The sequence below is a fragment of the Natator depressus genome, chromosome 19 (assembly GCF_965152275.1).
Source record: "Natator depressus isolate rNatDep1 chromosome 19, rNatDep2.hap1, whole genome shotgun sequence".
In the NCBI taxonomy this organism is placed as follows: domain Eukaryota; kingdom Metazoa; phylum Chordata; order Testudines; family Cheloniidae; genus Natator; species Natator depressus.
In genome coordinates this window covers 7,152,328-7,174,224 of record NC_134252.1, presented here as the reverse complement: position 1 = coordinate 7,174,224, position 21,897 = coordinate 7,152,328, and the positions used below count along the sequence as shown (strand labels likewise).

General features: G+C 48.9%; 1 protein-coding gene across 1 annotated transcript; it reads left to right on the top strand.

Annotated features, from left to right (window-relative positions):
- The first annotated feature begins 3,944 nt into the window (after positions 1-3,944).
- Positions 3,945-20,743, top strand: RNF19B (ring finger protein 19B). The gene is made up of 9 exons (XM_074934696.1): positions 3,945-4,543; positions 12,037-12,242; positions 14,087-14,231; positions 14,642-14,804; positions 15,840-15,954; positions 16,571-16,711; positions 17,923-18,130; positions 19,012-19,143; positions 20,139-20,743. The coding sequence occupies exons 1-9, from the start codon at positions 3,960-3,962 to the stop codon at positions 20,578-20,580; spliced, it is 2,136 nt and encodes a 711-aa protein (XP_074790797.1). The 5' UTR covers positions 3,945-3,959; the 3' UTR covers positions 20,581-20,743.
- Positions 20,744-21,897: the final 1,154 nt, after the last annotated feature.

The following is a 21,897-nucleotide window of genomic DNA, read 5'->3' as shown; positions in this document are numbered from 1 at the left end:
TGGGGTTTTTTATATTGCCGGGAAAGCTCTCCCCCCACGATAAAGCGCGTCTACACTGCCCATGTCTCACATTACTGTGGCCACGCTGTGCAGTGTAGACATACCCTGAGAGCCTTAACTCCTGACTGCCAGCCAGGCCCCTGCTCTAATCCCACCCATTCGATTTTCCCCCATCCAGTCCCTTCCCCCCGCTTTAACTTTCTCTGCGGTCCCTTCGTGAATAAGCAAGGACTTTTCCCTAAACTTCTTCTACACCAGGACATAGGCTGTGACCTATTGGTAGCTGTCCCAGCCCCATGTGTGTGTGGAGGGGAGCCCCTCGGGCACACGCGATCCAAAATAAAAGTGCTGCTCATGAGAGAGGGTTTAAGCTTCACTGTTGGAATGAACTGTAGGATTCAGCCCTAACGGCTCATTGTCCACCCTGCAGCTCTTTTGAGTCAAAAAGGCACAGACAGGCTGGAGAGGGAGAGGAGCAGGCATTCATTTACCACATCTCTGGGTAACCAGGAAGGGTGGGGGGCAGGGTACGTGGCAGGAGCCGGAGTTTCTCTTTTAAATTACACAAACCCAAACTGGCTGGGCTGTTTGACGCCGCCACAGAATATTCCGGGCTGGTGTGAGTGTGTCCTTGGCACTCCCCGCTTCCTCAGCACAAACGGTCCCACCGTGAGAGGGGAGTTTCGCAACCCCCAGAGCAGACTAAGCAGGCAAGCTGCACATTTCCTGGTAGACTCTGCTTTCACTCTCCATCTTACAAAGGGTTTTTCTTTAGTACGTAGCCAGAGGCCTTCCCTCCCGGCAGCCTTGTGACTCTGACAGATCGCTTTGTGTGTGTTTGTGTGTGTGTGTGTGTGTGTGTGTGTGAATTCATCATCACCCATCAAAGCAACACTGTGGGTGGAAGAAGGAGGGAAGTTTCAGACCTACCATGTCTCACCCACTTCTCTTACTTACTGAATGCTGATTGTGTGTGGTGCTGTACAAAGAGAAAGACGCACAAGCCATGCAGCACAGTTGAGGATAATACTTTGGCAAAGGGTTCAGTACCACAGCAGTGCAGGGTGTTGTTGGTTTGTTGCCGAAAGGCTTCATGGAAGATGTCTCATTTTAAGGCAGCTTTAAAAGTATCTGTGTCCAATCCTGCTCTCATTTAAACAGAGAAGAGCTGGAAGATCTGAAGTCAGTAGTCATTCCAGATTTATGCCAGTTTAAGTGAGAGTAGAATTTGACCCTCTCATTTGGGGTTTGCTCTCTGTTTCACTGTGGCTTTTAAAATCTCCCTCATTTTTTTTTCATTTCTCTCTAAGGCAAACAGTCAGAACAGGAGACTACTCCAAAGCCATGTGATTCTTTGTAATTCCTAGGTATGAATAAGCTGATCTGCAGATTCTGGAGAATTTCCCATTGGCTCCCCTCCTCCCTTCCTTAACAGCAAACTTCCTTGTTTACTCTCCTTCCCAACAAGGGTTTTCTTCAGTTTGAATAAAAACAAACCGTTGGGTCTGAACTGCTCTTTGGTCAGGAACATGCTGAGCGAGCGGGAGCCTATAAACTCCTGGCAAAGGCTGAGGAAACTCTCCACAAAGAAACACCTCTATTGATCAGACTTTATTTTCAGAGAGATGGTATGTCTGGACCATGGCAGGCTCAGAGGTGTCGAAAGCCACTTGTATTGGTCAGAACTGGGAGATAGCTGAATCCCTTCCAGACTGTAAAAGGCAGGCAAAGGTTCTGAGGGATTTTAGGGATGGAGGGGGAGAGGAAGATGGCCATCCAACTAAATAGACATGAAAGGATCCTCTTGAGAATCCGCTCAAATCCACCCTGGCCTCTCCCTGCCCTTTTTGTGTCCTGACTCCTGGTATAGAGGCCTGTGAGAGAAACAAATGTCTAAATATGCAAATGTGCTTTGCTATCAGAAATGATCTTACGGTGTGATTGTGGCTAGAAGATATTGACAAAACTCTACTCTTCTTGTCAAATGGATAATTGTGGTCTGTCCAGTTACAATCTGAAAATCAACAGGGAACAACAAACCTTTCCATGCTGCTTTAATATGCACTTCCTAGACATGTCAGATTTTTCTGCTCCGTTCCTCAGTACAAGAAGAGGCAATTTCTTTCCTGCTTGGCCACTAGCCTTGTAACAGGAGACAAAGTTGGCAGAGCCCCAGGGGTACAAAACACACCCCCATACTCAAAAGTAAATGGTAGCTCTGCATCTTCTGCATTAATGTGGTAAGACTATGGGTTGCAATGGAAGTCCTCTTTTAGCCATCACCCAGTTTTGTACTGGAGTGATAAAGAGCGCAGGCTACATTTTGCCTCAGAGAAGAGTTACAGGGTGAACAAATCACTTCATTATTCTTTCTAAGAACTATGTAGAAAACGGGTAGCCAAACGGTGGTCCAAGGAGTTTTCCAGTGCATCTCACAGTCAGTCTTATGTCTAATAAAGAGGTGCATCCTTCAGAGCTACAGGGCTCAGCATACAATATCTCACCTTGATCCCAGCAGATGTTAAAAACAAGCATGACTGTGATATATTTAATTTTATGCAAACTTGGTGTGGCCCTCAAGTTCCGGTTAGGAAAGGTCTTTGTCATTTTGGGGATCATCCTGCTTGTAAATGGCTTTTTTGTGTGTGGTGGGATTATGTGCTGGTCCTGTCATCATTTTCAAGAGCTCTCCCAGTTTGATTAGATGGTGCCGAAACACCCTGGAGAGTTGATCTGCAATTTTTTGATATGTGGTGGCAACCGGGTATCGGCTGTTACTGTTTTGTGGTACTCAGGTGTCATCAAGACTTATGATGAGCTGATGTTGTGCAGAGGCATCATCAGGCAGTGTATGGCACTGATCTATAGATATGGCGTGGCGCTGAGGTTTCATTGCACGCTGGGTCGTGCTGACATGTGAACGTGACATGGCACCGAGGTGCCACCGGGCATTGTGTGTTGGTGGCACGATGGCATATCATGGCACTCCGTGGCGAGACCGGCTGCCATGACATGGAACCACGGTGTCAAAGGGGGCGCGTGTGTGCCGCTGGCACGTTGTCATCAGTGTCATGGGCCAGCGTCTGTCAATGACATGTTGGGATGTCATCGTACTGGCTTATGAATAGGCTTATAACAGAAGAAACAGTCCTATGTGTCACTGTAATACTAAATATTAAAAAACTTACGTGGGGCTCTTCATCTAAAGACAGGCCCACTGCCCCCCAGGCTCTCCCAGCCCAGCACCCCCCCCCCGAAGGGGGTGCCAACCCCACTGCCCCCCAGGCTCTCCCAGCCCAAGTATAAGCCAGAGCTGTAAGCAAGCTGCGGTGGCCGAGGCTGTCAGCAAAGGAAGGGACCAGCCTTGAGACGGGGCAAAGCTTGGGCTGTGCATCCCCACTTCCAGGCCCCTCCAGAGAAACGTGGGGCCCACCCCCTGCCATTTCACCCCAGTTACAGGCGTTTAGGGGGCCCCCCTGAGCTCAGGGCACAGTAGGGTGACCAGATAACAAATGTGAAAAATCACGACAGGGGGTGTGTGGGGGGGTAATAGGTGCCTATATAAGAAAAAGTCCCAAATATCAGGACTGTCCCTGTAAAATCAGGACATCTGGTCCCCCTATATAAGAAAAAGTCCCAAATATCAGGACTGTCCCTGTAAAATCAGGACATCTGGTCCCCCTAGGGCACGTGTTCCTGCTCTTCCCCCCTCCCCAAAGAGCCCTGCCCACTTCGCTGGCCATGTGCCCATACCCAAAATGGCCGCCTTGGCGGCCGAGCGCCGTCACGTGACGAGCCTCGGCGCTGCCGCGGGGGCGGGTCTCCCCGCCCCGTGCGCCTGCGCAGCGAGGGCGGGGTGTGAGCGCCAGTCGCTGCCGAGGGGAGCCCGCAGAGCGGCGCCTCGGTCCGCTGCTGAGGGGATCCGTTTGTCTCCGCAGGCCGCCGCGCCGGGCCCCGCCATGGGCTCCGAGAAGGATTCCGAGTCCCCCCGCTCCTCCTCCATCCACGCGGCCGCCCCCACGTGCCCCAAGCCCGGCGGCCGCCGCCGCCGCCGCCGCCTCTCCTTCCAGAGCGTCTTCTCGGCCGCCGCCGCCTCGGCCTCCGGCGGGGTGCGGGGCCGCCGCCGGGCCAAGGCCGAGCCGCCGCCGCCGCCGCCGGCCCCCGCCCCGGCTGCCCCGCCGGCCGCCCCGCCGGCGGAGGCGGCCCCGGCCGAGCCCCAGGCGGCGGCGGCGGCGGAGGGCGGCGCGGCGGAGCTGGAGTGCCCGCTGTGTCTGGTGCGGCAGCCGGCGGAGAACGCGCCGCGCCTGCTCTCCTGCCCGCACCGCTCCTGCCGCGCCTGCCTGCGCCAGTACCTGCGCATCGAGATCACCGAGTCCCGCGTCAACATCTGCTGCCCCGAGTGCAGCGAGCGCCTCAACCCCGCCGACATCCGCCTGCTGCTCAGCGACTCGCCGCGCCTCGTCGCCAAGTACGAGGAGTTCATGCTGCGCCGCTGCCTGGCCGCCGACCCCGACTGCCGCTGGTGCCCGGCCCCCGACTGCGGGTGAGTCCCGGGGGTCTGGCCTGGGGGGCAGGGGGGCTGATCTCCGGGGCTGGGGGAGCCCGGCGGGCAGTGGGGCTGGCGTCTCCTTCTTGGGGGGGGGCGGGGCTGGGGGAGCCCGGGGGGCAGTGGGGCTGGCGTCTCCTTCTTTGGGGGGGGGGGAGCCCGGGGGGCAGTGGGGCTGGCGTCTCCTTCTTTGGGGGGGGGGGAGCCCGGGGGGCAGTGGGGCTGGCGTCTCCTTCTTTGGGGGGGGGGGAGCCCGGGGGGCAGTGGGGCTGGCGTCTCCTTCTTTGGGGGGGGGGGAGCCCGGGGGGCAGTGGGGCTGGCGTCTCCTTCTTTGGGGGGGGGGGGAGCCCGGGGGGCAGTGGGGCTGGCGTCTCCTTCTTTGGGGGGGGGGGGAGCCCGGGGGGCAGTGGGGCTGGCGTCTCCTTCTTTGGGGGGGGGGGGAGCCCGGGGGGCAGTGGGGCTGGCGTCTCCTTCTTTGGGGGGGGGGGAGCCCGGGGGGCAGTGGGGCTGGCGTCTCCTTCTTTGGGGGGGGGGGGAGCCCGGGGGGCAGTGGGGCTGGCGTCTCCTTCTTTGGGGGGGGGGGGGAGCCCGGGGGGCAGTGGGGCTGGCGTCTCCTTCTTTGGGGGGGGGGGGGAGCCCGGGGGGCAGTGGGGCTGGCGTCTCCTTCTTTGGCTGGGCTGGGGAGCCCGGGGGGCAGTGGGGCTGGCGTCTCCTTCTTTGGCTGGGCTGGGAGAGCCCGGGGGGCAGTGGGGCTGTCTTTAGGTGAAAAGCCTCGTATAAGTTTTTTAATATTCAGTATTAGTGACACATAAGACTGTTTCTTCTGTTTATAAGCCTATTCATCCCCCTAGAGGCACACCTCTGTAAAGAAAGGAGCATGGTCTGGTGGCTTACATGAATTTTTTCTGACTCTGTGATCTAGAGCAAGTCAGTTAGCCTCTCCTTAGCCAGCTGTGAACTAGACTATGTATACTCGACCCTGGGAGGAGGGTTGAGTCTTAATAAATATTCCAAAAAGTACTTTGAGATTTTTTTTTTACTAAGTATTAAGTTAAATCAGAGCCCCCATCTTGCCAAAATCCTCTTCCTGCCCATACTTTTCTATGTTTTGCAGGTACCTAGACTTTTTTATAGATTCAGGTGGATAGGCTTTAGTTTGTGTAGGAAGTTAATAACTGGTTATTAGACAGTGCTCCCTCACTATAAAGCTGATGTTACAAACCAAGGGAAGTGAGACCATGGGTTGTGAGAGCATGGAAAAGTTAGATATGAAGTGCCACCTTTCCAGAGAATGTTTCAGAATTAGTTCCTAGGGGTTTTCAGTTATGATCACAACCTTGTTTCTCTAATTTAAAAGCAAGCTTTATTCTGAAATAATGGGAAGTATGGTGTTTCCTCTACTATGTCTGCTGCTGAGAGCTAAAATAGAGTTGGTGAACTATAGAAATTATTTCCATACCTGCAGGAGGAACTGTAAATCTTGGTTTTCCTAAGTGTGGGAAATCTTTACCAAGCTGGCACCAGGATGTTGAAGCACCATGGTGGAGGAATAATGTTGAATCATATTGACTCATTCACTGTTTGCTTAAATGCGGAACTGTCTAACTCTGGCCAAAACTCAGTCCATCCAAACATGGTGACTTCTAGATTAGCTTATTGTTGCTTTCATTTTCTCTTTTTTCTTTAAACTAGGCTTATGTAGGCTTCTGATATAGCATAAGCACAGGCTTGTTGGTAGCAGGGATTCTGTATTTTATCTATCCAAGAATTCAGCAGAAACAAACAGCAGGCTTAAAATACAATCCTAGCTAGTGGGGATGTTACAGGAAGTTTTGTCCTAGGGTTCAGAGCAAAGGTGGCAAGATTCCTAAGATCTAATCACAGCTTTGTTACAAACTTTGACTCTGGGGAAATTGCTTAACCTGGATCTGATGAAGTGAGCTGTAGCTCACGAAAGCTTGTGCTCAGATAAATTTGTTGGTCTCTAAGGTGCCACAAGTCCTCCTTTTCTTTTTGTTTAACCTCTGTGTCTCAGGTTACCTGTTACATGGGTGCATGTTACACGGTTGCTGTGTAAGGATTTATTTACTATTAAAGCTTGTTCCTTGGGGGCTCAAGGTTAAGTTAGTTTAAAGCAATCAACGTTTTTGATATTGCTGTTTAGGGTGACTTGTAGGCATTGGGGATCAGATTATACTCCTGACATAGTAATGCCCTTGGAATTTGCCTTGCTACTCAGCTAGAGAAAATGTAGTTACCACTTGCTGAGTTGTCTCTGTTTTACTGATGTGATGTTTCAGTATTTGGTTTAAAATGTAAACACACCAAAGCCAATTGAGACTGCCTGGCCCTGTAAAGATGTCCCCTGCATGACTCCTAGGGACATTACTTTTTCACTAGTAGTCTATAATGTATACCTGATAAAGTTGCTGCTGTGGCAGGCTTCTGAAGGCTAGTGTAACATTGATCTTTGTTGTGCAAACAGTTGATGCCATCTGGCTGCCCTTGCCCAGTGAGCCAACAGTTCGTACATAGGCAGCTTACAAAAGGTTTCAAAATAAACTATAGAGTTGATATTCCCTCCCCTTCCTCTTAGAAACCAACAAGCTGGGATGGGTCACTTTGTGGAACTAGAGTAACAGCCGTGTTAGTCTGTATTCGCAAGAAGAAAAGGAGTACTTGTGGCACGTTAGAGACTAACCAATTTATTTGAGCATAAGCTTTCGTGAGCTACAGCTCACTTCATTGGATGCATACTGTGGAAAGTGTAGAAGATCTTCTATACACACAAAGCAGGAGGTATTTTTTCATGCTTTGTGTGTATAAAAGATCTTCTACACTTTCCACAGTATGCATCCGATGAAGTGAGCTGTAGCTCACGAAAGCTTATGCTCAAATAAATTGATTAGTCTCTAATGTGCCACAAGTACTCCTTTTTCTTTTTGTGGAACTAGGCCAGTAGACAGGGCATCCCTGCTATCTTTCTTGTTAATGACACTTTAACAAAGGCTGTCAGTCAGTCCTGTGGTGGGAAGAGAGTTTATTTACCCTAAACTCATTCTTCCTGGCAAACTTGTCTAGTTGTCTTTGTGTAAAGCCATGAATACCAGTTATTTTCAGTGCCTGGATAGATGGTTCACTTTCCTGTGGTACTGGTGGGTGAGCTTGAATGGCTACTATGAAGGACTGGTGAGCAGACTTGGTCTCAGAAGTTCTGATGAATATTATGCCCTCTCCTTACCACATCACACCCTATTCAGGAGTGTGGAGAGTTGACTTGTTTCTCTCCAGCCATACATGTAGTTTTGAGAATAATCTGCCAAGAGTCTACTGGACAGATGTGTTCCAAAACACAAGCCATGTGGCATGCAGCATCCTGACTGGCATGCCTCTGCATCCCACCCATGCTCCAAACAACTTCATAAGTGAGCAAGCTTAGCTATGCTGTTGAGAAAGGTAAAATATAGATGTAACATTAGAATCTGTTTCCATGGCAATGCTGGTCTTTTGGAGCACTGTCAGCTCTTCAGACAAATACAGATTTTTGTCTGCCCGTTGCAATCAGCTGGTGCTGCTGACTGGTATTTGTCTCACTATATCTCTACTAAAGGCTTAGGGAAACAGCTGAACTGTGTAGGCTGAAACTAAGTGAAGGAGGCAGCTGAACATGATTGTGGTGAGGTAAGCAGTCCCTCAGAGCAAATGGAGGAGCAAGCCAGGCATCTCATGGTGTGAGAGTAGGCTAAGAGCAGCACTCTATAGTAATATTGGGGTTTAAGGTAGAGGCTTGCAGCCACACCTGGGATGTGGAAAGGTCAGGATACTCCTTGTCACACCAACAGCTGTGAGTTATACCTGGAAGTGACTAATTGTTAAACTGCAGGCATGTGTCAAAGGCCAGGTGAAGAAGGATGCACACATGTTAACCATTCAGACCCTGCAATGCTTGGTGTAGCCGGATGCCATCCGTCTTCTGGGTAGAGCCTTTGATTGGCCTCTTTAGCTGGACTTAAGAATTCAGTCGTGTTTGTGTTTTTTTTGAGGCTAAAAAGCATGTAGTTCACTCCACACCAGTGAGCTTGTTGCTGTGAGTTGCTATTTTAACTCTGGGACTAAAAATTCAGTGCTTAGTAACTGTTCTGGGACTTTGGTGTGTGTTAGGTTTTTTGTTTTTTTTAAGAAAACAGAACGGTCTGAGATGGCCAGAAAAGCTTCAGAATTCTCTAATGCAGGGTCAAGTTCAGTACATGGTAAAGCTTCTTAATGTAGCATGTTGAGCTCTCCTGGGCCTCCTGGTAATATAGTTGTCAGGCCCCAAAATGGCTATAACAGCTGGCATCAAAGTGTTTTCTTTAGAAGCTGTTAATGTCCTACACTTGAATGTCTCCCTGCTAAGGAGTTCGCTGTAGCCTACTGGTAGGAGGTGAGGCTGTGTGGGTAAGATCCCTCTGACAAAATGTTCAGTAATCGAAAGTAGCTTGAGTTAATATTTTTCCTAGGTTGCCTGCATCCCCTCTCTCCTCTAGCATTGGTCTTGAATGCCAGAAATACAGTAGCTGTTTGCACATGGAGGCCCTACAGTCCTGTCTTTCAGTTTCTGATCGTCAGCAGGGAGGCATTGTTTGTCTTTAACAGTTATGCTGCACCCAGGCAGGGTCAAATTGCTCAAACTCCCACGGGATATGAATCATTGTGGTATGACACATTCAGCAGTTCTCGCACTGCTGCTTCGGAAGCTGCAATGCTACTTCAATTCCATAGGCTCTAAAAATAAACCAATGGCGAGAGAGAATACCTCCACTTATAACACAAATGCTGCAGAAAAGAGAATAAGTCACCCTGACTTCTGTCAGTGTTACAAGTCAGCTTCCCTAGAGCAGTGCATTTGGAGCTCATTCATGTGAGTTTCCTTGTAGATATGCCAGCTAAATCTCCACATTACCAGCTCAACCACATGGTGATCTCCCCCCATGCTCCCCTCTTCTTCTCAGTCTTCTAGTTCTTTCTGTAATTGGTTCGTTTAAGACTGGCCTATGAGAAAAGCTGCAGAAAGCCAAGGCACCCTTTCAATTATATTTCCTGATAAATTGGGAGGAAATAAGTGGAGGACTGTTCTGCATAAACACTTCTTCCTCTAGAGATCACCCAGAGCTCCCTTCCCAAAGTAGCTGCAGCTCTAAACTCCTTTTGTACATTTTTTTTTAAAAAGTGCCAATCACTGTTTTTGTAACATGACAAAACAAAGATACAATTTAGTTTCATTAGATCCTTCTGGAGCTCCTCACACTTCTTTCTGGGCTTGACTAACGGAAGCAATTAGGACAACTAGCAGATGAATGTCAGTATAAACAAATGGAAGGTAATGTGCATTGGAAGGAGCAAGCTGAGTTAGTCATAGGGAGCAGAGTCTGAATTGGCTATATCCACTGAAGCAACAGAACTTGTAGACTTGGAGGTCAAGAAGTTAAAGTTGGACAAACTTAGAATAGAAATAAGGAGTAAACTTTTAACAGTGAGGTTAATTAACCATTGGAACAATTTACCAAAGGTCATGGTGGATTCTTCATCACTTGCAATTTTTAAATAAAGACTGGATATCTTTCTAAAGAATGCTTTAGGACTTTTTCCAGGAAGTTGTATGACCTTCCAGTCTGACCTCCTGTATAACAAAGATCACAATGGTCCCTTCTGGCCTTGGAGTCTATAAAGAAAGAAATCTGTTCAGTATGCAGTGGTGGTCAAGAGAAGGCTGTCAGCAGGTACAGAGAGGAACATTAGATACACCATTGTATAAATGGCATCCTTGCCTCATGTAACTTAATGGTGGTTACCTAACCTCAAAACCCATAATAGAAAAGATCCTTGGAATTGAAGAAATCAAGAATTTAAAGAGAGCTTGTGCAGAAAGAGCAAGCTTCCATATCGGGAGAAATAATAAAGCTTAATTTGGAAAGGAGACAAGCAAGAGGACTTATAGTGAACCCCAGTCAAGCATTATGATTTACCTGTCCCATAGTTAGGGCCCTACCAAATTCATGGTTCATTTTGATCAATTTCACAGTCATCGGATTTTAAAAATAGTAAATGTCATGATTTCAGCTATTTAAATCTGAAATTTCATGGTGTTGTAATTGTAGGGGTCCTGACCCAGAAAGGAGTTGAGGGGGGAGGGTGTCACAAAGTTATTGTGGGGAGGGGGAGTTGCAGTACTGCTACTCTTCTGCAATGCTGCTGGCGGTGGCGCTGCCTTCAGAGCTGGGCGGCTGGAGAGCGGCAGCTGCTGGCCAGGAATCCAGCCACGGCCAGCAGCAGCGCAGGAGTAAGGATGGCATGGTATGGTATTGTCACCTTTACTCCTGCGCTGCTGTGTGCAGAGCTGGGCCCTCAGTCAGCATCTGCTGCTCTCCAGCCGCCCAGCTCTGAAGGCAGCACAGAAGTAAGGGTCGCAATACCGCAGCCCCCCTAAAATAACCTTGTGGGCCCCCCCGCAACTCCCTTTTGGGTCAGGACCCCCAATTTGAGAAACCCTGGTCTTCCCCGGTGAAATGTATAGTATAGGATGAAAACACACACAAGACCAGATTTCATGGCGGGAGACCAGATTTCACTGTCCGTGACGCGTTTTTCATGGCCGTGAATTTGGTAGGGTCCTACCCATAGTACAAAATTGCATTAATCTCCACTGTATAAAAGTAACCATCTTTTACTCACTGCTGCAGGCTACTGAAATGTCTGTTTTAAATATTAAAGTGAAGAAATGACTATGAAAATGTAGGTTTCAGAGTAGCAGCCGTGTTAGTCTGTATTCACAAAAAGAACAGGAATACTTGTGGCACCTTAGAGACTAACACATTTATTTGAGCATAAGCTTTCGTGAGCTACAGCTCACTTCATCGGATGCATTCAGTGTAGCATCTCTAATTGGACCCTAGCTAAGTTAAAAATGACAAGAATAACTGATCTTGAGCTTCAGGGTGTAAAACTGCATCAGCTAAGGTCAAGGAGAACTTATTTTTCCTTTTGCATGTCTCCATCCCTATGCGTATCCACGGTAGGGTTGCTCAACTGGTCAGTTGAACTAAGGTGGCGTCTCAGAGGACGGTATCATTATCTACCTGATTACATAGTGATATATTCTAGCCAAAGTGGATGTCTACGTCCTTTACAACTAATCCTTTATCAACCTGATGAGGGTGCTTCAGAATTAGTTGTTAAAGTAGGTGTATGTAGGCTGCAAATGTGTATTGTGCCAAACAAATAACATGCCTCTGTCCTGAAAAGTCTGTTGTTCTGAATGCATAGGAGGGAACTAGCGAGGGATCCATCTACTAAAATTCAGCTGCCTCTGAGGTTGGGTGGCAGTGGCTACTCAGCAGCAAATCTCGGTGTTACCCAACAGATGGGCCACTGAAGTGTTCCGGTATATTGATTCCTGCGTTCCTAAGATAACTTTCTGGCTTTACTGATTCTCGTATCTTTGTCTTCCTCAGTTACGCTGTTATTGCCTATGGCTGTGCCAGCTGCCCCAAGCTGACTTGTGAGAGGGAAGGCTGTCAGACTGAGTTCTGCTATCACTGCAAACAGATATGGCATCCAAACCAGACCTGCGATATGGCCCGTCAGCAAAGGGCTCAGTCTCTGCGGGTACGGACGAAGCACGCCTCAGGCCTCAGTTATGGACAGGAATCTGGACCAGGTATGAATTAACAACCTTCTCATTAGCCAGTATGAATTACGTCCGTGAAGCCAGGAAAGAGATCCACCTGTTTTGCAGCACTTCCTGGAATCAAAGGGTGGGTATTAACACCTGGCAGGGAGTACAACCACTTGGCACAGATAAAGGACACCAGCAATATTGGATCTGGTCAGATCTGATGCTCAACACAGCTTCCTTCCCTAGCCAGTAATGGAGTAAAAATATCTGGCCTGACAGGCTAGTTCCACAAACTACTAATGGAATTAAAATTGGAGGTTCCACAGTTGCAGGACCTGATTGCATATGATCACCGTATTCTGCATGTAGTACCTCCTGACCCGTTACAATAGGCAGCTACTTTTTGGTCTGCTTTGATCTTTTAGATGTTCTTAAAGCTCTTGCTGATCTCAGTCTCAAACAGGAACAAAAGAGAAATTTTACCCTCTCAGAATGTGAGCTCCATTTTGTCTGCTGCTGTGAGCAATAGCAGCCCTAATACCTAACCCAGAATAGAGAATTTAGCTCCCAGCTCTGATAAGTATTAGTAATACCATTATTTATAGGAGAGAGATGCCAAACCGTTTGGCTGGTAAAGAGCTGCACTCTAGATCAGCAGATATTCTGATTAAATAGTGCTTTTAAAAAGGTATCAGTGATTCAGAAAGTGAACCATAAGATCAGTTAATAGATTCCTTCTCCCCCAAACAAAGCATGTATCTTCTCCTAGCATGCTACTCATTATAAACACATTGTTCCATTTGCACAATAGCTGGCTTCTGTGTGAGGCTGTAAATGTTTTTAAAGGTGGCTCAGCTGTTACTCCAGACTAAAATATGCCTGAAATGTACAGAGCCCTGATAATGGACACCATAAACATTGCAACCACTGCAAGACAAAATTCCCAACACAAACCAACAAGCAAAAATCAACCACTGATCACTATTTGCTGCCAAAGGGGATTTGTGGAAGTGAGGCCTTTAACAGAACTTAGCCATCAGCCCTGTGGAGATTAACTCCAGAAAGAGAGGTTCCTTCTGTGTAGTATAAGTTGGTCTCAGAGCAGCTGAGTCCCAGACTGTTCAGAGCTTTAAAGATTGCTACCAGCACAATGAACTGTACAGGGAATGATTGCATAACTTTGATCATAGATGACATTTCAGAGTGACTTATTTTGTAAATGGCTATAAAGGGGCATCTGTCCATCTCCTTGTTGTGTAGTAACTGGTGGATGCCAGTCCCTTTAAATGACTAAGTACCCAACTGCGGGCACAGATTAGATACCCACCAATACACTAAGATTTTCTTCTGTAATCGGACACAGTTTACACCCACAAAGAGGCATATGCATTTCAAAAGTGTGGATCACAATTTCTCTGCTGTCTTGTCCTCCAGATAGAAGAATATAGAGAACACTCTTGGCCCTTAAATCATGTTAGTGGTGAAGTTTAAAAATGGCTGATGCTCTGGGCTAGCTAGTGTGGGGCAAGCACAACTCTTTCATAACCTTCTCCTTTTATGATGTAGAAAACACTTTTTAAAATGCTGTTCTGCCTGGTGCATGCTGGCCAGACAAACAATGCTAACTTGTTTTAGAGGAATTAAGTGCCAGCGTAGAGGTGGCTTCCTGCCTTTATCCTGTAGCACTGAAGGATGTAATCAGAACCAGACAGCTTTGCTTTATCTCTTTGATTAAGGAGAATAATAATCTGTTCGCCTAGATGGACAGAATTTGACATGCATTATCTTCTTGAGCCCACCTTCCCCAAACAAAAGAACCCCAGTAAATTCCTGAAGATGGCTAAGGTGTATAGAATCTGACTTGATCCCTTCCTTCTTCCCCACAGCCGATGACATCAAGCCATGTCCACGTTGCAGTGCTTACATTATCAAGATGAATGATGGGAGCTGTAATCACATGACTTGTGCAGTGTGTGGCTGTGAATTCTGCTGGCTGTGTATGAAGGAGATATCAGATCTGCATTACCTGAGGTGAGATGGGGAGCAGAATCCTCTGGGCCTCCTGTTGCTAGAGTATGATGTTTGTTTATATTTTTGTATTTAATGTATTTTAATTTTTCCAGCTCCTCACAAAGATCCTCCCCCCCCACCCCCCCAACACATTCCTGATCAGTTGGAATAGGAGGAAAGCTCTGAGTTTCCTCACAACAGTAGTGTACAATGGTCCCTCCTAACTGTGGGTGGTCTCCACTGATGGAACAGTGTGAGGAAGCTCTTAATGGGATGAATGTTCAGTGTAGTCCCCTTCACACTGTGAGGGCATCCATTCTTGATGGTCAACTGGATCTGGGGAGAAGGAGCCTTTCTTGCACAGTATCCACGCATTCCCACATGTCATATTTTTATGTGGATATTGAAAAGACAACTTATTTCCCCTACAGTCCCTCTGGCTGCACGTTCTGGGGCAAGAAGCCGTGGAGTCGCAAGAAGAAAATTCTCTGGCAGCTGGGCACATTGATTGGTGCCCCTGTAGGCATTTCCCTCATTGCTGGCATTGCCATTCCTGCCATGGTCATTGGCATCCCAGTGTACGTTGGGAGAAAGGTAAGCATCTTGGGGTGGAGATCAGAACTAATGGAATGAGCAGACTGAAACATTCTCTCTTGGGAATCATAGGTGTTAAGGACTTTAGCCTAATGTTAAGTGTGGGATCTTTCCATACAGCTGCTGGCCAACTGAGGATCACTATTTCTTGGGCTTCATACCTAGTGAGTGTGGAAAGTATGATGGCTTGACAGCCCTGGAGACTGAAGTTCTCAGTCAAAGGAATGTGTGCCTCATGGGCACTGACAGTGCAAGGTTCACATTGCTCTGCCAGCATGCCTCCACCTTGAACCCAGTGCATCCCCGTAGAGAGGGGAACTGTGTATCTAATTCTTGGCCTGTGTGGTGGCTCTTGTGCCTTGGGATTGTCCAGTAATAACTGAACCCTGATCCCTCACCTCACTTCACACAAGTTATCAACCAGATCTGATAGTAATGACTGTCTACCAGTCTGTCCTAGATTTGTACCAGTGACTAGAGGTCAGAGGCTTCATGTTCCCTGAGTCATCCGGTCCCTTTGCCTGCCTCTGTTGGTGGACTGGCATTAGGTGAAGAGGGAGAAACAATGCTGAATGGAACTCTCTCCAGCTCGTCCTTACTCCTGGACAAACGCACTGGCTACATCTGTTTGAGGGGGTCTGTGGGTGGGATGGAGGTACATAAGATTGGCCATCAAACCAATGGCCCATCTGGCCCCGTATCCTGTCTTCATCAGTGGCCAATGCCAGATGCTTCAAAGCGAATGAACAGAACGGCAGGTGTTTTTATTGATCCATCCCCTGTTGTCCAGTCCCAGCATCTGGAAGTCAAGGGCTTAGGAAAACCCAGAGCGTGGGGTTGCACAACTGACCATGTTGGCTAATGCCCATTGATGGACCTATCCTCATCAGGGGCTATTATGGGGGATTTTAAGGGTCATGTGACTGGCATGTGTGGCAAAGTTGTAAGGTCATGAGCATATTAGTTTTTCATGCTAGTGGATGCTCAATGGCCAGGCTGTCCGTTTTCTCACCTGTTGTTCCCTGCTCTCCCCAGATTCACAGCCGTTATGAGGGAAAGAAGACATCTAAGCACAAGAGGAACTTGGCCATCACCGGTGGGGTCACCTTGTCTGTCATTGCATCCCCAGTTATTGCTGCTGTCAGTGTTGGTAAGTAGACAAGGCTGATTTTCCTTGTGGTCAGTCATTGTTCATAGCTCTGCTCCTCATTTGTTGCTCGTCTACTATTCTGACAGATATTGGGCAGGAATGACCAAGGGTAGCCCACAAATTCCTACAATATCCCTGTTGGTTGCTTTCCCACTTATGTAACATGCTGCCTGCAGAGGCTGCAGGTCCTGGTGTCTGTGGCTTAAGACTGAGCACTGTGTAAAATGCTCCCTGTAGTGTTAGTACCCACAGTTCGCCCAAAGAAACTGGTTTTTATGCAAGTTTGATATGCTGGCAAGCTGCCACCGCAATCTTCATGGAGTCAGCTTGTTCTTTGGCCCTATCCCAAGACTGGGATTATTCCGCTGCAGGTTTCCTAACTCTGTGCTGGAATTGGGTTCCCTTGTGCTGTAGTGTGATGGTCACAGCCATTCTTTCTATGATGGTAACACCTAGGAACCCTGTCATGGGCCAGGACCCCATTGTGCTAAACGCTGTGCAAACACAGAACAAACGGGTGGTCCCTGATCCCAGAGAGTTCATGCTGCCTGTCCGGCATGCCTCAGTCTCGTTGTCATCTGATATTCCTCTTGACCCGCTGCGTCCTGTGTTGCAGGTATTGGAGTCCCCATCATGCTGGCCTATGTCTATGGTGTTGTGCCAATTTCTCTCTGCCGAGGAGGTGGCTGTGGAGTCAGCACAGCCAATGGGAAGGGAGTGAAAATAGAGTTCGACGAAGATGATGGACCTATTACAGGTGATTCACTTTTCACTATCTGTCTGTGTAATCTGAAGGGCTGGGAGGAAACAAGCTAGGCCTCACTGTGGGACTGTCCCCTGGGATTAATTGGGGTGGATAATCAGCCCTTTTCAGTATGTCAAGATTTCTAGCTTTCACTTCCTTGCCACTGTTTCAAGGCTAACCCTTCAATGTACACCCTGCACTCTTAACACAAAGCTTGTGTGTGAAGCACCATAGTGCCTTTCCCTGGGAGATCCCCAGCCCTCTTCCCTGCTGGAGAATGAATCTGAAATCTGTCTTGAAAGTGTTGCTGTCTGATGTGTAACCTTAACCCAGAGATGGGCAAACTTTTTGGCCCGAGGGCCACATTTGGGAATATAAATTGTATGGCAGGCCATGAACGCTCACAAAATTGGGGGTAGGGTGGGGTGGGGGGGAGGACTCTGGGATGAGGCCAGAAATGAGGAGTTCAGGGTGTGGGAGGGGACTCTGGGCTGGGGCAGGGGAGTGGGGTGCGGGAGGGGGTGAGGGCTCTGGCTGGGGATGAGGCCTTTGGGGTGTAGCTCTGGGCTGGGACCAAGGGGTTTGGAGGGCAGAAGGGGGATCAGGGCTGGGGCAGGGGGTTGGGGTGCGGGAGTGGGTGAGGGCTCCGGCTTGTGCAGGCTCTGGGGTGGGGCTTGGGATGAGAGGTTTGGGGTGCAAGAGGGTGCTCTGGGCTGGGATCGAGGGGTTTGGAGGGTGGGAGGGAGATCAGGGCTGGAGCAGGGGGTTGTGGTGCAGGGGGAGGCTCCAGGGAGCGCTTACCTCAAACAGCTCCCGGAAGCAGCAGCATGTCCCTTCTCCTGCTCCATGTGGAGGCGCAGCCAGGTGCTGTGCATGCTGCCCCCTCCGCAGGCACCACCCCTGCAGCTCCCATTGGCTGGGGTTCCCGGCCAATGGGAGCTGCAGGGGCGGCGCTTGGGTTGGAGCAGAGTGGAGCCCCCTGGCTGTCCCTACGTGTAGGAGCCGGAGCGGGGACATGTCGCTGCTTCCGGGAGCCACGTAGAGCGGCCCCTGACTCTGCACCCCAGCTGGAGCAGGGCAAGCCCTGCTCCCCAGCGGGAGCTTGCGGGCCAGATCCAGCCCATGAGCATAATTTGCCCACCCCTGCCTTCACCCCTAACGGGATGCCAATGGCAGTTCCTTTACGCTGTTTAATGTTCAATGTATCTTCTTTGCTGTCTCAGTGGCAGATGCTTGGCGAGCTCTGAAGAACCCTAGTATTGGTGAGAGCAGCATCGAGGGACTAACTAGTGTGTTGAGCACCAGTGGGAGCCCCACGGATGGGCTCAGTGTCATGCAGGGCAACTACAGTGAGACAGCCAGCTTTGCTGCCCTTTCTGGTGGTACCCTGAGCGGTGGAGTTCTCTCGGGCGGAAAGGGAAAGTACAGCAGGTAACTGAACTGACTCGGATAATGGCAGCGAAGGGGCTGAAGGGTCACAAGGCCTAGTCTGTGGGGAGGCTTGTTAGCTTGCCAGGGATCTGTTTGGTTAGTGGGTGGCACCACTGATACTTGGGGTCTAATCTCAGTATCGCTTTTTAAACCTCTTGACGTATGGTAGAATCAGGTCTAATAATCTCTGCTTCAGCTGTTCCCCAGCCTTGTCCCTGTTGCAAGAACACCAAGTAACTAGCAGCCACAGCACAATCTGGTTTGGTTATCTTTCTTTCCCAGCCTTTCTAGCTCCTTAATGGCAGGAGACAGGGTTTGGGGTTGATTTGAGGAGCAGCAGAGATATACTAGTTTGCCATATAAGGCTCTTGCAAACATCTTGCCGACCTAGCCTAGTGCTTCAAATGTCTGTTATTCCCTAATAGCACTTAGTGATCAGGACTCGGGAGGGCCTGCCTCCAGTTACAAGGTTACGCCACAGGTTTCCTCTGAACCTGCCTCTGAGTCATTCTGGCCATGTAATTGGAGACACGCGTCGAAATGATAGCCCAGACTATAATCATAGCTGTGTGCTGGACCTGGAAATCCGCCTTGCACAGGAACTGCATGAGTCATGGGTATAAACCCAGTCTAACTTCGATATGGAAAACAGACTGAGGAAAGAGCTCAGCCAAATGGAGGCACTAACGAGGCTAACCTAAAAGATTCATCTGATTTTAAACCTCTTGGTGCAGACCTGGATTAGCGCACGGAGCCACCTGTTAGCGCACAGCTCCCACTTGCTAAATGACTATTGTTCCTGTAGTTTTAAGAAATGAGCTAGGCTGTTCTGTGGCCCCTGGCTGTGTTGATGACTCTGGATGTTTCCCAACTCTTCCCAGGCTGGAAGTGCAAGCAGATGTACAGAAGGAGATTTTCCCCAAGGACTCTGTCAGTCTCGGAGCAGTTAGTGACAACGCCAGCACTCGGGCGATGGCTGGTTCCATCATCAGTTCATACAACCCACAAGACAGGTACCTAAACTGCCAGTGCACAAGAGTGTGGGTCATATGTAGTGTGGTGGGGGGTGCGGTTTGAGGGCTGTGGAGAAGGTGCACGTTGGGAACTTTGATCTTAATGATTGAAGGTCTATGCAGACTCCCGCAAGCTTCCTTTTCCTTGGTTAGCTCAAGAAGCATTCTCCCTTCACCTTCCTTTCCAACTATGTTTGTACTTCAGTATCATTCATCACCACTAGCAGAGCCTGTGTTGACGTCCCTGGGACAGCTCACTCACTTCAGTTCTTCTGTCCTGCAAACTCAGCAGAGAATCCCTTTTTTCTAGTCTGTACCTGTGTCTGTTGGAACTCTATAGGTGGGATGATTGTACCGTACATATGGTGTTCATAACTGCACCACCTGTCCAGGTAGTGTCAGTGGTTCCTTCCACTATAGGACATGATTAAGGGTTGGTAATTGGAAACAATGGGACACAGACACAGGGAAACTCAGTAAACATGCATGGGTTCCAGAGACTGTCAGAATACCTTTAGGGTTATGTATCATCATACAGTAACCTGCCAAACCAGTTGGGCACAGCCCTTCCTTGCTAGGCAGTGCTCTTGTGTCTGGAGTTGTGGTGTGAAATTACAACATATTTCCTCTAGCAAGGTCTCACTAGCTAGAAGGGAACATTTCCTTGCCTTAGTCTTGCACAGAATGAAGGCTTGGGACTGTTGGACGCAAACTGTATTCCCTATAGGTTAGTGATAGGAATTTGGATCCAGGGTTGTTCCTGCCTGTGCTATCGAATCTGCCTCAGTTTCCCTAATTACAAAAGGGGAATAATCTGAGTGTAAATTATTGTAGATGGCCAGTTGTGGCAGCGTGGTATGGTGAATGGCACTCCCATACTTGCCTCAGTCACGAAGCTTTCTGTTGAAAAAGTGCTCAAGGTAACGTGCTAATATTAATAACCTGAGACTTCCACTGTAGCTGGTAACTAACCGAAGTGGTGCTTTTTTCTGCAGAGAGTGTAATAACATGGAGATCCAAGTGGACATAGAGGCCAAACCTAGTCACTACCAACTAGTTAGTGGCAGCAGCACAGAGGACTCTCTCCACGTCCACACCCAGATGGCAGAAAACGAGGAGGAGCAGGAGCAGACATTCAAACACCAAAGCTGTGAGCAGAAAGACTGCATTGCCAGCAAAACCTGGGACATCACCCTGGCGCAGCCTGAGAGCATACGGAGTGACTTGGAGAGCTCCGACAGCCAGTCAGATGACGTGCCAGACATTACCTCGGACGAGTGTGATTCCCCCCACCCTCAGACTGTAGCCTGCCCACAGACCCCAAAAGCCAGAGGTGCTGAGAGCCCAAGTGCCCATCTGAGCCAGTGTGCCCAAGAAGAAGGGCATAGGCCAGAGGAAATAGTCTCTAAACTGGAGTGCATTGAAGCCAGAGTATGAAGTTGCCTCCTGCAGAGAAGCACGCTTACAGTCACTGCATCCTTTGTAGAGGGTTGTGTCCTTTGTTGGCTTCTGTTTCTGATTCTCTGGCCAGCTTCCCTGGTCTGACCCTGAGGGGAAAGATGCCATTTCTTACATGATTTAAAAAAAAAAAAAACAAAAACCCCACCCTCGTTTTTAATTTATTGGTTCACGCGCTCTGAAAGATGTCTGAGTGTACCTATGTATGTGTGTGCGTATACTGTGTCTGCAAAACTACTACTAAAGAATTGTTTTAATAAAGATTTCTGTTGTAATTCGACTTACATCCATTTCTTCCTTGTCAGATCTAAAGAAGCGAAGTCCCTGTGCTCAGTGGCTCTCCATTTGTTTCTCTGCTCGAGCTGCTGGTGGAATTGCTGCAGTAGCTCAGGCTTCCATACAAACAGGTGTGACTACGGTTACAAATGTTCCTGGTTTGAAACTGGGTTGTGGCAGGGAGGCCTTATTCTCCCTCCATGTGTCACTTCATCTAATGTCACTGAGGAATCTAGGTAGTGTGGGGCCTAGGGGGGAAGGTTGGTGTGTATTGTCTGCTCTCTAGAGGCCACTGTCTGACTTCTGGAATTGCTACTTTGGCCTAATTCTAGACGAGATTTCTGAGCCAGCACACTCTTCACTGTACCCTAATGAACTCTACTATGTCCATGGAGGTTATTCCCGACCTATGCTTTCTGGAGTGAAGAATGGGGCTGCAGTGGACAGAAGGAGCCATTTGGAGGTGAACATCCCCAGAATGCTGTGGAGGAATCTAAATCAGAACAGAACAATTGCATGCTGTATGACAAAGCAGAGACAACTCTGCATCTTCCTGTCCTGCTTGGCGGTGCTTCCCTGCTGGTAGTGTGGAGTTCCAACGCAGCTATACGCTCTGTCCCTCTAAACTGCATCTTCTCTCTCCCCCTCCTCAGCCAGCCAGGCAGCTACTGTTCACTGCATTTTGTAAATACAAGAGGCCACTTAGCGAACGGAGGTTGGAGTGGGACTAGCCGAATGCTGTTCTGGCTGAGCTTTGCTGTGAGCCAAAGGTGGCTTGCTAGTGTCACTGGGAGAATGGACCTGCTTTCCCCTCCCAGTGAGTGGAGCTAGCTGCAGAGCAAGGACTGACGGACGTGAACTTCTGGAACGTTCAAGTAACATTTTGGTGGTGGTACTTTGGATAGGGCGATATGGAGACGGCAGCATCCACCCAGCATGTCCCTGTCTGTGCTACAAAATCCAGCTAGTGCTGAAACAGGCCCATTAGTCAGTCAGTGCGATGCAAATTAACAGGAACTT

Coding starts and splice junctions, on each gene's coding strand:
- RNF19B (XM_074934696.1), top strand. CDS start 3,960: ATGGGCTCCGAGAAGGATTCCGAGTCCCCCCGCTCCTCCTCCATCCAC. Junction 18,131..19,011: donor GGAAAGGGAAAGTACAGCAG/GTAACTGAACTG, acceptor AACTCTTCCCAG/GCTGGAAGTGCAAGCAGATG. Junction 19,144..20,138: donor TCATACAACCCACAAGACAG/GTACCTAAACTG, acceptor TTTTTTCTGCAG/AGAGTGTAATAACATGGAGA.